This window comes from Thamnophis elegans, chromosome Z (genome assembly GCF_009769535.1).
Source record: "Thamnophis elegans isolate rThaEle1 chromosome Z, rThaEle1.pri, whole genome shotgun sequence".
Lineage (NCBI taxonomy): Eukaryota > Metazoa > Chordata > Lepidosauria > Squamata > Colubridae > Thamnophis > Thamnophis elegans.
The window spans coordinates 114,674,447-114,687,407 of NC_045558.1; the positions used below are offsets into that span (position 1 = coordinate 114,674,447).

A 12,961-nucleotide genomic window follows, 5' to 3' on the forward strand; every position below is an offset into this window, starting at 1 on the left:
ACAACATGTTCAACAGAACAACAAAATCTTGCCTCTCTGGAGAATGCAAACGTAAGGGAGAATTGTCTTTGGTATTTTTTTTTTTTTAATATCAATTTTCAATGTTTTCTTTTCAAATGAGATAGAAACATTTTTTTCTATCAGTCAAAACTTGTTTCCTTCAATTCTATTGGGATCCATAAAGTAATTGCATACCTATTTAATTTTGAAAGAATGGTAATTAGTTTGTTATGTTCAACCAGATACAGAATTTCAGTGTCAAGGATAAAACATGCAGAATATTATAAATATTGCAACTTTTTTCATGTTAGGCAGATTAAAAACAACTACAATTATACAGCATAGTTTGTGGAGGCTTCTTACTCTTTTTCCACCATTTGCTTTATAAATACCTTTTGTTACTAGAATACTAATATCACTGTATCATCAAAGAAGCAAGAAGGATTTAGATGTGGCTTTTCTCCAACAATGATAGCTTTAATAATTGCCTCACTAGCATTATTTAATCTCCTACTTTCTAAGTCACATAATATTAAATGTAGAATTCAAAGACCGCATGATCCATATCATACGTACTATCAGCCAGGTGATGTTACCATGGGTGGCATTGTCACTTTAGCTGTTTTCCTGCAGGCTGTCCTAGAATTCAGCAAAGTCCCACCACCACCATTGCCTGAAGACCTTATGTAAGGATTTTATTGTCTAACTGTATGAACTGCTACTAGATCATAATTCAATTAGTCTACTCTGTTTAATGTTGTATCAAAGCATTGGAGATTTGTATAGTTTTCACTATTATCCCCAGCCAATTTTTCAATGTTTAATGATAAGCCTGGGCCAGAATATGAAGGGGGGAAATTCACTGAAATTTTAACTTTTTATATATAGATAAGTCTGGCAAAGTTTAATAGTCTGCATCATCTTTGAGAATTTTACACATTCCTCCTTGAAGTTATTTTCTTCTTGATTTTACACCATTGAGATACTTGTAGCATTTGTTCATACGTTCATATTTGTTAATGATGTGAATAGCTTTTATTAATATATTTTATGAATATATTATATCAAAGAATAACATATTTCCAAAAATAAAGAAAAATATATGGATGATGTAGCTATTTGCACTAACATTGACGCCTTGCATAACTAAATGGACCTATATAAAATACTATTTGCTAAGTTTTCATATACAGTATTATATAGTATTTTAGTAACTACTTTATGAAACCTTCACTGTATTAGTTTCATATAAATGATAATAAAAATACACTGAGGCTTATAACATGAGATGAAATAAATACATTTTTTTCTGTAAAATATCTTTTAAAATTTTTATCTGACTTTGAATTTATCTTCTATTTCAGATTAGTTCCTAAATATTACCAACATATTGTGGCCCTGGCATTTGCAGCTCAGGAGATCAATAAAAACCCAGAAATCTTATCCAATGTCACTCTTGGTTTCAACATCTATGACAGTTACTTCAATGCACAGAAAACATACCATTCCACAATGTTACTGATTTACAACATGAAGAGCATTTTTCCCAATTACATCTGTGATATTCAGAATTACTTGACTTCAATGATTGGGGGACTAGATGCCAAAACTTCCATTGACATTGCAAATCTCTTAGATATCTATAAGATCCCACAGGTAAAATTCAGAGCATACCTGACATTTTAGAACTTCTAGATTTCGTATGGTAAATTAGAGGCAGAAATTGGGATTCTTCTAAATAATAATGTATCTTGTCTTAATCTAATCTTAACCCAATCTTAACCTAAGAAGAAACTTCCAAAGTATGAATGAAAAATATGCACTCTAATTAGATCACATGAAAATATTTCCACAGTCATTGGGATATTAGAACACTATAGTCCAAATACCAAAATCTTCTAGCATAGTATAGTCTCTCAAAGATATGTCACATAAATTTTGGTTAAGTGCATTACATTATTTTATAAATGAGTAAACAAATTAGATATAGAAGAATTTACAAAAAAAGGTGAATTGGGAGAAAGTACATTATACATCAATTACAGCTCCTGAAGAAAATAAATATTTTATTGATAAGTAGAGGTATTTTAATATAACCACAAATCAAATTTCTGCAGGAACAAGGGCCATTTTTAGATTCAATGCAGCTCAGTATTTTCCCTATTTAGAATGCTTCATGGATGTGAATGTGCAAATCAAACTCACAATAACAAAAGGAGAAGTGGTCTGATCTGGACATGCAAATTATAACTAGCCTTAGTTGCTCACAAAACTCTCTGACATATTTCTGTCATACAAAAAATACAACTGTCGAATATCACCTAACTCACATTTCCTGAAGTATAAATCAAATAGACATACAATAGGTTCCTCTCATGAAATATCATTCATTCACACATTCAATTGAAAGTGTTATACTACATTTAAAATTGTTCAGAATATGCTTATTTGTGAATGAAGAGTTTAGTTTGAGTTTATATAAACTGCTGAAAAAAGCAGTCAGTGTTTTCTCTGAATTTGGCCACCTTTTTTTCCATTTTCTATTTTTTTTTCTCTATGAAGGTAAGGAGGATACTTGTTTGGACTCCTATATCTGTAGCATGGGTTCGTCCTTTAGCAATCTTTTTTATCTTTCATTCTAATTTCAGCAATGCTAGCTTTTGCTCACCCACATAACGTTATCTGTCATTGCTCTATGAATGTATTATAATTTTTTTAAAAACTTGACACTGGCAATTAAATATGACTCTCACCATCTTTCCTTTGCTCTCAATCATTATGCAGCTCATCTATGGTTCTAGTCCCATCATGAATTATAAAACACCAGGCCTTTTTTTCTTCCAGATGAGCCCACTGGAAAGACTTCAATATCAAGGGATTCTGTCTCTGCTTCTCCATTTCAGGTGGACATGGATTGGCATAGTTGTAATAGCCAATGAAAATGGAGAAAGAGTTATAGAAATGATTGTTCCATTATTGTCCCAACATAACATTTGTTTTTCATATATAGAGAGAATTGGTGAAGTAACGACAGTTCATGAAATCTTTGACTTGTTCAACCGTGGTGCAGAAATACATGATAATGTTATGGATAGCAATGCTAATGTTGCGATATTTTATGGAGAATCTTATACTATGGTAAGGCTAAGATGGATATCATATTTATCACAAAAAAACATGCCAGATACTGCCAAAGGTAAAGTGTGGATATTTACAGCACAAATGGAGCTCAACTCACATGTATATCAGAGAAATTGGGATACTGAAATAATGAATGGTGCTCTGTCCTTCACAATTCATGCCAGTGACCCACCAGGATTCCAGTCATTTACTGAAAGTAGAAATCCTTCCATGACAGAAGATGGATTTATCAAGGATTTTTGGCAACAGTCCTTTGCTTGTGTATTTAAAGCTTCAAATGTAGATGAGGTAGCTGGTGATATTTGCACAGGAGAAGAGGAATTGGAAGATCTTCCTGTAACTTTTTTTGAAAAGAGGATGACTGGTCACAGCTACAGTATTTATAATTCTGTCTATGCAGCAGCACATGCATTGCATGCCATGATTTCATCCAGATCTGCTCAGCAATCCATGGCAAATAATGGAAGATTGAAGCTTCAAAATCAAGATTCATGGAAGGTAATGGACTGAATATGATCTTGAATAAAAACATTATTTGTATAAAGGAAAATGAGGTCCATAATTTCAATTAAAAGAATTCATTTTTATCTCCTTTCCTATTTCTGGAAGGCATGCAAGCTTATCCAGTTTGATTAACCACATCATATCCTGATTGATTAACCTGTCACATCATAGACACAAACTGTTTCTACTCCTTTCCTCAAGATTCTGCTATAGGGCATTGCCTGTTAAAGCAACTAGATAGAGGGACATTTTCCCCCTCATACCATCACTGCTGAATACCTAATTCATTCAATAAGATCTTATTTCTATGTACCTACATAATTAAAATATTATGTTCTGTTCTATTCTGTTGTTCTGTTCTACTCTACTCTACCCTACCCTACCCTACTCTACTCTATTTTTTCTTAGATTCTTCCCCAAATTAAACACCACTTTATATCCTTTTATCTTTTCTTTTCCATCTAGCTGCACTCCTTTTTAAAAGGTCTGTCATTTAATAACAGTGCTGGAGATCTGGTTTCCATTGACTACAATGGAGAATTACTAGCTGGATACGATATACTGAACTGGATTGTTTCTTCTAATGACTCCTTCCATAGAGTTAAAGTTGGGAGGGTAAACCCTGCAGTATTTTCAGACAAAATGTTCACCATAAATGAAGATGTCATAACCTGGCACAGTTGGTTTAACCAGGTGGGATCCTCCTCCTGTGAAATTTATACCAAATCTACTTTGTAGCTCTATGAATAAAATTAATAATTCAAACCTGATCAAATAAGAACATGTACTATAATGCAACCAATAATGTCTCCAAGTTGTTGCTTGAAATGGATTTCTTATGAAGTCTTTATTTACTATGATGAAAGAAAATATTTGATATAATTGTAGAACCACCTTTCTTCAATAAGATTGACCTACCTTATTTGTTTCTGGCAGAAGGAGCCTTCTGCTAAGCAATCAGGCAAGAAATTTTAGCTGGTTGAAGAGTCTTTAGTGCCACAGCTCTCATCCTTTAGAGCAGAGATGTCAAAACTTGTGTCATCATGGCAGCATCACATGACATATTGGGATTTTTCCCTCTTCGCTAAACTGAGTGGGGACGGGGCCAGCACGTGATGCATCTGGCCCAAGGGCCATGATTTTGTCAGCCTTGCTTTAGAACATCTTGGCCCAGGAAAGAAAATCTTCCCTCTCTTTTTTAGCCTTTAGGAAAAGCATTAAAATCTGGTATGGGGTCTTGAAAGAGAAGCTATTGGCTGGAGGTGATTGGTGCACTAATAGAGAAGGTACCCCTACTCCTCCTCTCCAATTGCTGGGGTTTTTAGTTAATTTTTATTCCTGTAATTTTAATCTGTTTTTATAGTTGTATAATTGTCAGATATTTGTGTGGCTTTTTTGTTGTAAGCTACTGAGAGTTGCTTTGAACTGTGAGATGGGTGACAAATACATTTGAAAGATAAGAAGATTGAAAAACAAACAGATATTTCATATTATTCTAAAAAACTAGAACTTGCTTTTCTATAGTATAAATTCCAATTTCATTATTAATGATGACTTACAACAATACGTCATTATTATAGCCATTTATTTAAAATAGTTGCAGTTTTGTTTTTTAAATATTGTATCTCAGTATAAGGTCATTTCTCCCTAATTCTAGGTTTGATATATCTTTTATAATCTTCCATCTGTTATTTCTTGTGCTACCTTCAGATGCTTTGGAGAATATCAAAGTTTAACAGAAACTATGGAACAATTTTAAAAAGTTCAAAAAAGAAACAAAAAGTAATGCTGAATATTTTCTACTCGCTTCATGATGCCAATTGTTTATTCTGAAATTAGTGAATGTTTGTACATTGTATGTAATCATTGTATAGATTAGTAAATCATTTTCTTTCTTTTTTTTTCTCCTAATTACCATATTTTATTTTATTTTCATTTTCATTTTATACAATCACTTATATACTGTGCGTAACAAAAAAACAAAAAAAAGGGAAAAAAAATCCACCATAAAAAAAACCAACATAACACTTCAATCCCCCATACACCCTTTCTTCTCCCCCTCCAACTTTCATTTCTCCCCTCCAACATTCCCCTCTTCTACTTCCCTTCCCCCTCAGACATCTCCCCCTCCCTCCATCTCACCCTCCTTACATTCCCCTCTCACTCCCTCTTTACTTCTCCCTCTTCTTTCCCTCTACTCCTCACTTTGGTGTATCCCTACAATTAATCTATTCAGTTTATTTTTTAGAAAATGAAAGAAAAAAAAAAGAAAAGCGAGCAACAGTATACAAGTGCATTCTTATTGTTCTAAGAATTGAAACTGTATTTCCACCCTCCCCCCTCCCCCCTATAATCCCCCCTCCCTAACCCCCTTACGGCTTCCCAGGTCCCATACCCGGCATAGTTCTTTAACAAGCACTGGAGTGTAATAAGACCGACTAACTTTAAAGTTAAAAGATTAAAAAAAAAAAAAAAAGGGGGAAATAGTAAAAAATAGAAAGAAAAAGACACACACAAAAAAAGAAAAACAAGAAAGATCAATAAACCCGCTACATTAACACAGCTTCCCATCATCTGTAAATCTTAAACAATGTGCCTCATTCCAAATTTCGGTTATTTTATTACTTGCAGGGTTTCAAACTCTATTAGAGCCAGGTAAGTTAATCAATTGGGGTTCTCCAACTAAAGGTCTCATTGCTTTATCTATCTATTCAGACCTTTAATTTATCTCTTTTTTATCCAAATATCCAAACCTTTCTATAAAACCATTAAACTCAAGTACTTCTTTCATTTTTCATTTCCAACACCTCCCATTCTGTCCTTACCCACATCCACGTGTAAATTTTTTACCTTCCACCCTGCCTTTACCCATGTCCACATATATATTTTATCCGCGTCCATTGCTCCTCACATATTTACTCCACCTTCCAGGAGACTCTCTGACTAATCTTTCTTAACCTTATATTGAAATAGCAATTCATACAAACATCAGCTTGCATTCTAGCCCCAAGTAGTCTAGTTAAGCTTTCGCTACCCTTCCATCTCCCACGCAGCTCCCAACTCCGTTCGTCCCAAACCACAACTCAAGAAGATCGCGATCTCCGCTCTCCTCGCCTAGGAAAATAATTCATGCGCAATTTGAGTTAGAGTTCAAACAAATCTTATATACAATATATGTCCACAATCAGCAGCGCTTCTTTCAGCCTCCATATCTCATCATCGATGTACAACTTTTCCATTTTATACCAGGCAGAAATCATGAAGTTTTAAAAGCATCGTTAAGTCTTTATTCTTTACTCTTCTGCCCTTCCGGAAGAGGAAAGCAACACCCTCCGCCTTGTGGCCACGTGTCCCGCTGCTTGTCTTCTCCTTCTCCTTGTCTCTCTCCAGGTCCGGATGAATCAGGAAGTCCCGCCTTCAGAGTCTTGTAATAAAATTCTCGGGCTTCACAGACAGAGTTAAAGCGATGTTTTTGATTCTCAAATGTAACTGTAATGCCAGCCGGGACTTCCCATTTGTATGGAATCTGAGAATTTCTGAGTTCTTCAGTTAAGAAAATGTAGTCTCTCCTTGCTCTTAATGTTTGAGATGGTATTTCTTTAAAAACAATCAAGTCCTGTCCATTAATTCTCAGCCTCTTGTTGTAAAGCCTCTGTATTATCACATTTCTGGATTCCCTTGTGGTGAAATATATAATTATGTCCCTCGGAAGCTGTCGCTGTTTTGCTACCCACGAATTCTGGCGGTAAATTTTTTGGATCTGCCAATCAAAGTTAAGTCCCGGACTTCCCACCGAACGGCTAAGAGCCTCAAAGAAGATCTGTTTCAAATTCTCCTGTTCCTTTTCACACAGTCCTCTAACTCTTATTGCAAATGCAGTCTTATTATAATTTATCATGACAAGTTGTTTTTGAGCATTTTCAATTTCCTGTTGTAACATTTGGATTTTGGATGTCAAATTAGAGTTGGTTTCTTCCAAAAGTTCCAATTTATCCTCCGTTTCAGCAATATAATCTGTCATAACTGTCATTACTCCGATCATATCCTCCTTTGCTTGAGCAATTTTAGCATCAAATTGATCATATAAATCCGATATCAGTTGATTAATTTCCTGTCTGAAATTATTAAGCGTTTTGAGAAGAAATTCTTGTGTTAACAAATCTCCAGTGGTGGGCGTAGGAGGCAAGGGCAGCGACTTCATAGCAATTTTTTGAGATGTGTTATTAAGGAAGCGCTTCTGCTTAGATTTGGGAGCCATTCCAAAAAAATAAAAAATAAAAACAAGCAATCAAGCAAGCCAACAATCAAAGTCTCTGCTCCCCTCAGTTAATCTTTTAACAGTTAATACGGAGAAGCCTTCAGGAGAGTAGGGCTGACTAAGTACGTCACATCAAACACAAAAGCTATAAGATCGCCATCTTGTGACGCAGCTAGAAAAGGGAGCCTTTTACAAAATTGAAGCTGGTATTTTGGATAATAATAGAAGAAATTCCTCAGGAATGGTCCCCGCCCGGATTAATTTTTAAATAGCTTAGCTTTGTCCTGGGGGGGGGGGGCAACCTGCCTAGGGCTGCAAAAAAGCAGCTGCGAAGAACTGGCTGGAGTAAAAGCTCAGCTAATGTTGAACCTCTTCTCCATTCACAGTGAAAAAAAAGGCTGTGAATTACAAAGAGATCCTAACGACTGACCTTCTCCCTGCCCCTTTCTGCCAGAAAGGGGAGATATCTATAGATCTTATAAGATATACAGACCAGAACTCTGAGAGGAGCTCCGTTGAGCTCCCGTCGGCGACAGCTCCTCCCCCAGAAGCCATTAGTAAATCATTTTCAATGATTTACCAATGATAGCCAGTGTGATAGCTTATTCTAGTTTACCTTTAAAAACAGCCAGAAAATAGAACTTACACTGATATAAGAATTATGTATGTATGTATGTATGTATGTATGTATGTATGTATGTATGTATGTATGTATGTAAAATGGGTTAAATAAGATTTTTGTTTTTGTTTTAAAGATTCAGTCATGACCAATTCTTGGCAACCTTATAAGCACAATTTCTTTCAATTGTTGGATGTTCATCTTTGCATCAGTTTTGATGTTATTAAGTCAACATGTTCTTTGCTTCCCCCTTTGTCTTGTTCCTTTAACCATTCCTAGCATCATTGATTTTTCGAGTCAATTTTCACACAGGACATGTTAAGGTAAATTGGAAGGATTCTTTTGATTTTTGACATCTAATGATGTGCTTGTTTTATATGATTCAGCATCTCTCTATCGGTTGCTCTGTCCATGGTATATGAAATAATTTATGCCAGCACCACAGTTAACAGGTGTCCATTCTTCTTTAGCCGTTCTTAGTGTCTAACTCTCACACCCATAAATCATTTTAAGAAAAGACTATTGTTTTAACTAGCTGCTTTTATATTTATATCAATAAATCTGCTCTTTCAGATTTTATTCATATTAACTTATTTATATTAAGCATTGTGACCTAAGGTGTATATCCTGTGTTTGATTTCCAGAGTAGAATTGATATTGTGAATAAATCTTGATCCAAGGAACATAAATTCTTGAACTAATTCAATTTCATCTTTATTGATTTTAGACATTTCATGCTCATCTGCAGCTGTTGTCATTATCTTTGTTTTCCTGAGGTTAAGATTCAGTCCTACTTTTTCACTTTCATCCTTGATTTTCCATATGATTTCCCCGGTCTTCCTTTTTTCCACTCAATAGTGTTGTCTCATTTGAGTACCTCAAATAATTTGTGGTTCTTCCTCCAGTCTTTACTCCAACATCAAACCATTCCAGATCTAATTTTCACATGATACGTTCAGCATACAGATTGAGCAAAAACAGTGATAGAATATATCCCTGTCCAATTCTCTTGTTGAACCAATTCCTGTCACCATAATACTCTCACTCTTGCCTCATGATCAGTATACAGTGATCTGATGAGTCTGATGAGTGGCTTGGGATACCAACATCATGCAAAGCTGCCCATAGCTGAGACATAATCAAAAGCTTTTCTAGTTGAGACACATATAATATGTTTGATATTTGCATGCCTTTTCTATCATCCATCTATCATTGGCAGTGTGATTTCAATTGCTATGCCAGTTTCTTATAGCCAGCCTGTACATCAAGTAACTCTTGATTGATGACATTCAGTAGCCTATGTTTAATTATCTTTAGAAGAATCTTGTTTGAATGAGAAATCAATACAACTGTGCCATAGTCGGAACAGTCTGCTGTCTCACCTTTCTTTACTAGTGAGATAAAAACAGATCTTTTGCAGTCCTGATGCCATAGACATATAGATCATATCCCTTGACACAGGGCAGCTCCATCAATACCTAGATCTTTGCAGTTCAGCAATTTCTCCATGTCCCATTCTACTACTTCTTCCATAATATTAGGTTCATTATCAACTGGGCTATCATCATTGTGATCTTGATAGTAAGTCAAATTACTACAGAGGCTTTCCATATATCTTTTCTGCCTGTTCTTGATCTTCTGCTGATCACTTAGTATATTCCTTAGTTGCAGGCTTTAACAGTTCCTTGACTTAGTGTAAAGCTGGATCACATCATTTTCACTAGAGGAAATATGATCTTAGAATGTCCCTTCTTGTTAGCTTCAATTGTTAGGCTTTCTGAAGGCTTTCATCCAACAACATCATAAAATCCCTGACTACCAAAAGGTAGCCCTTGCCTTTCTCTATAGCATGCAGGTTGTCCTCCAGCCTGGAGGGTCAACTGTTGCTATCCATATCTGAGTCATGTTGTCATAAAGAGTTCTATTGAGATTTTTTTACAGGTAGTTCACTATTGTTTTTCCTAGCATTACCCATTTATATGGGCTTGAGTATGGCATATATTTGATGAATCAATGAGAATGCTGAATTAAACATTTTAATGCAACCAAAAATGGTCAATGAATCTGCAGTTCCTCTTTAAAAATAGTTGCAAAGTGGAACACCATAGATGGTCATAATAACAGCTATTTATGTTTGGAAAGGCTAGACATCTGATGAATCTTTCTATAGACAACATTGTGCATAGTAGACGTGTGTCCACATAAGTAAAAGGCAGCATTTAAACTTTATACATTAAATGCATATTAACTTCATTGTAATTCCTTTGTTTGATGGTTATGAGCCATTGAGTTAGACAGCATACAAATTAAAAAATATATTGTTAATTACATCCTAACTCAGACTGATGTGATACCTCTGAATTGTTCTTTTTGTTTGTTTGTTGCTTCTGCTTCAGTCCCAGCCTGTTTCTATATGCACTGGGAGTTGCCATCCTGGTACCAGCAAGAAAATCAAGGAAGGGCAGCCGTTTTGTTGCTATGACTGCATTCCATGCCCAGATGGGAAGGTTTCAGAGAAGGAGGGTAAGAAATATTATGACGGGCAATCTTCTCACATAATGGTTGCAGTTTCCAAATGCAACCTTATACATTTGAGGGCTCTTTTTGCCCAGTATTTTGTGCAATATTTTGAATAGTATTGAGATACTGATGTATTAGGGCTTGCTGAAGAAAAATCAGATAATCTAGGTCAAATGCATAGATTATATGGAGAATTATATGATTACATAAAGAACTAAAATTCTAAAGATAATTTACATATTAATGTTTTGAAATCAAAATGCAGTATAACTGCCATTAAACAGATTGTTTTAATGGTTAGCCTTCTTGAAATCTCCAAACTAATATACAATTGCTTAATGAATAGAGAATAAAAATTCTAAATATTTTTAAAAGACATAAATATTATTATTAAGATATGCTTTATATTCTAGAGTTGATTTTCACGTCATTTTAATTTTCAGATACAAATGATTGTTACTTGTGTCCAGAAGGAAACTATCCAAACAAGAACCAGGATTCCTGTATTCCTAAAACTTTGACATTTCTGTCTTATGAGGAACCTCTGGGAATCAGTCTAGTCTTCTTTGTTCTTCTGTTTTCTTTGCTCTCAGTAATGGTGCTTATAATATTTTTGAAGAACCATAACACTCCCATTGTCATAGCTAATAGCCGAAATCTCACCTACATTCTCCTCATCTCCCTCCTGCTCTGCTTCCTTTCTGCATTCCTATTCATTGGTCATCCAGAGAAGATGGTATGTCTCCTGCAACAACAGACTTTTGGGGTTGTCTTTGCAGTGGCGGTTTCTTCAGTATTAGCAAAAACCGTCACAGTGATTCTAGCTTTCCAGGCCACCAAGCCAGGATCCAGGATGAGAATGTTTGTGGGAAAGAGACTGTCCAACTCCATTGTCATTTCCTGTTCTCTTATTCAAACAGGTATTTGCATAGCATGGCTAACAACTTCTCCTCCATTCCCAGACCAAGATATGGATTCAGTAGTTGAAGAAATTATTGTGCAGTGCAACCAAGGCTCCGTGACTATGTTCTACAGTGTCTTAAGCTATTTGGGCTTCTTGGCTGTTATTAGTTTCATAGTTGCCTTCATGGCCAGGAAATTACCTGATACTTTCAATGAAGCCAAGTTCATCACTTTCAGCATGTTGGTCTTTTGCAGTGTCTGGATATCCTTTGTCCCAACCTATTTGAGCACTAAAGGAAAATACATAGTAGCAGTGGAGATATTTTCCATCCTGGTCTCTAGTGCTGGTTTGCTGGGCTGCATCTTTCTTCCCAAATGTTATATAATTGTTTTAAGGCCTGACTTGAACAGCAGGGAAAATTTAATGAAGAGAAAACAATTCTAATTTTGATTCATAATTTCCTTTGCTGTAGTTTAATAACATTATGTCATCTTTCTCCAGAGTCATAAGGCCGCTTTATCAATAGCTGCATTCCTGCTTTACATGTGCAGGTATTGCTGCTTCAGTTCACTATGCGAAATCAGAGCAAAATTTCTGCACATATGCGTAAGGGAAGAGCAACCTGTGACAGAGACTTGCAAGGATAAAGTTAGCGCTTTAGAAATTTCTCCTACTTATGCTCCTTTGTCCAAAACATTTCACCCAAAGAGCTTGCATACAGTAGCTATTTGCATGCAGTGAAATATAGTTTTTAAAATATTTCTTTATTAAATTAAAGTGATAGGAATTTTTGTATTCATATAATACTATTAATATAAAAATATATAGAAAGTGTGTTATGGAAATTCTAAAGATTTAATGATTATAAAAACAAAGAATTCTGAAATAAATATGACCAAGCTGCTTCTTCTTCTGGCTCTTTATTGGGGAAAAAGAATAACTTTAAAAAAATATAAGTAACACATATTGACAATCTATTTGCTTTCATTATGGACTGTAGATGTATTATTCCATT

At 35.1% G+C, this 12,961-nt stretch overlaps 1 protein-coding gene across 1 annotated transcript; it reads left to right on the forward strand.

Annotated features, from left to right (window-relative positions):
* The first annotated feature begins 597 nt into the window (after positions 1–597).
* LOC116521568 (vomeronasal type-2 receptor 26-like) lies at positions 598–12,390 on the forward strand. The gene is made up of 6 exons (XM_032236227.1): positions 598–686; positions 1,365–1,656; positions 2,845–3,639; positions 4,111–4,338; positions 10,919–11,045; positions 11,486–12,390. The coding sequence occupies exons 1-6, from the start codon at positions 598–600 to the stop codon at positions 12,388–12,390; spliced, it is 2,436 nt and encodes an 811-aa protein (XP_032092118.1).
* The last annotated feature ends 571 nt before the right edge of the window (positions 12,391–12,961 follow it).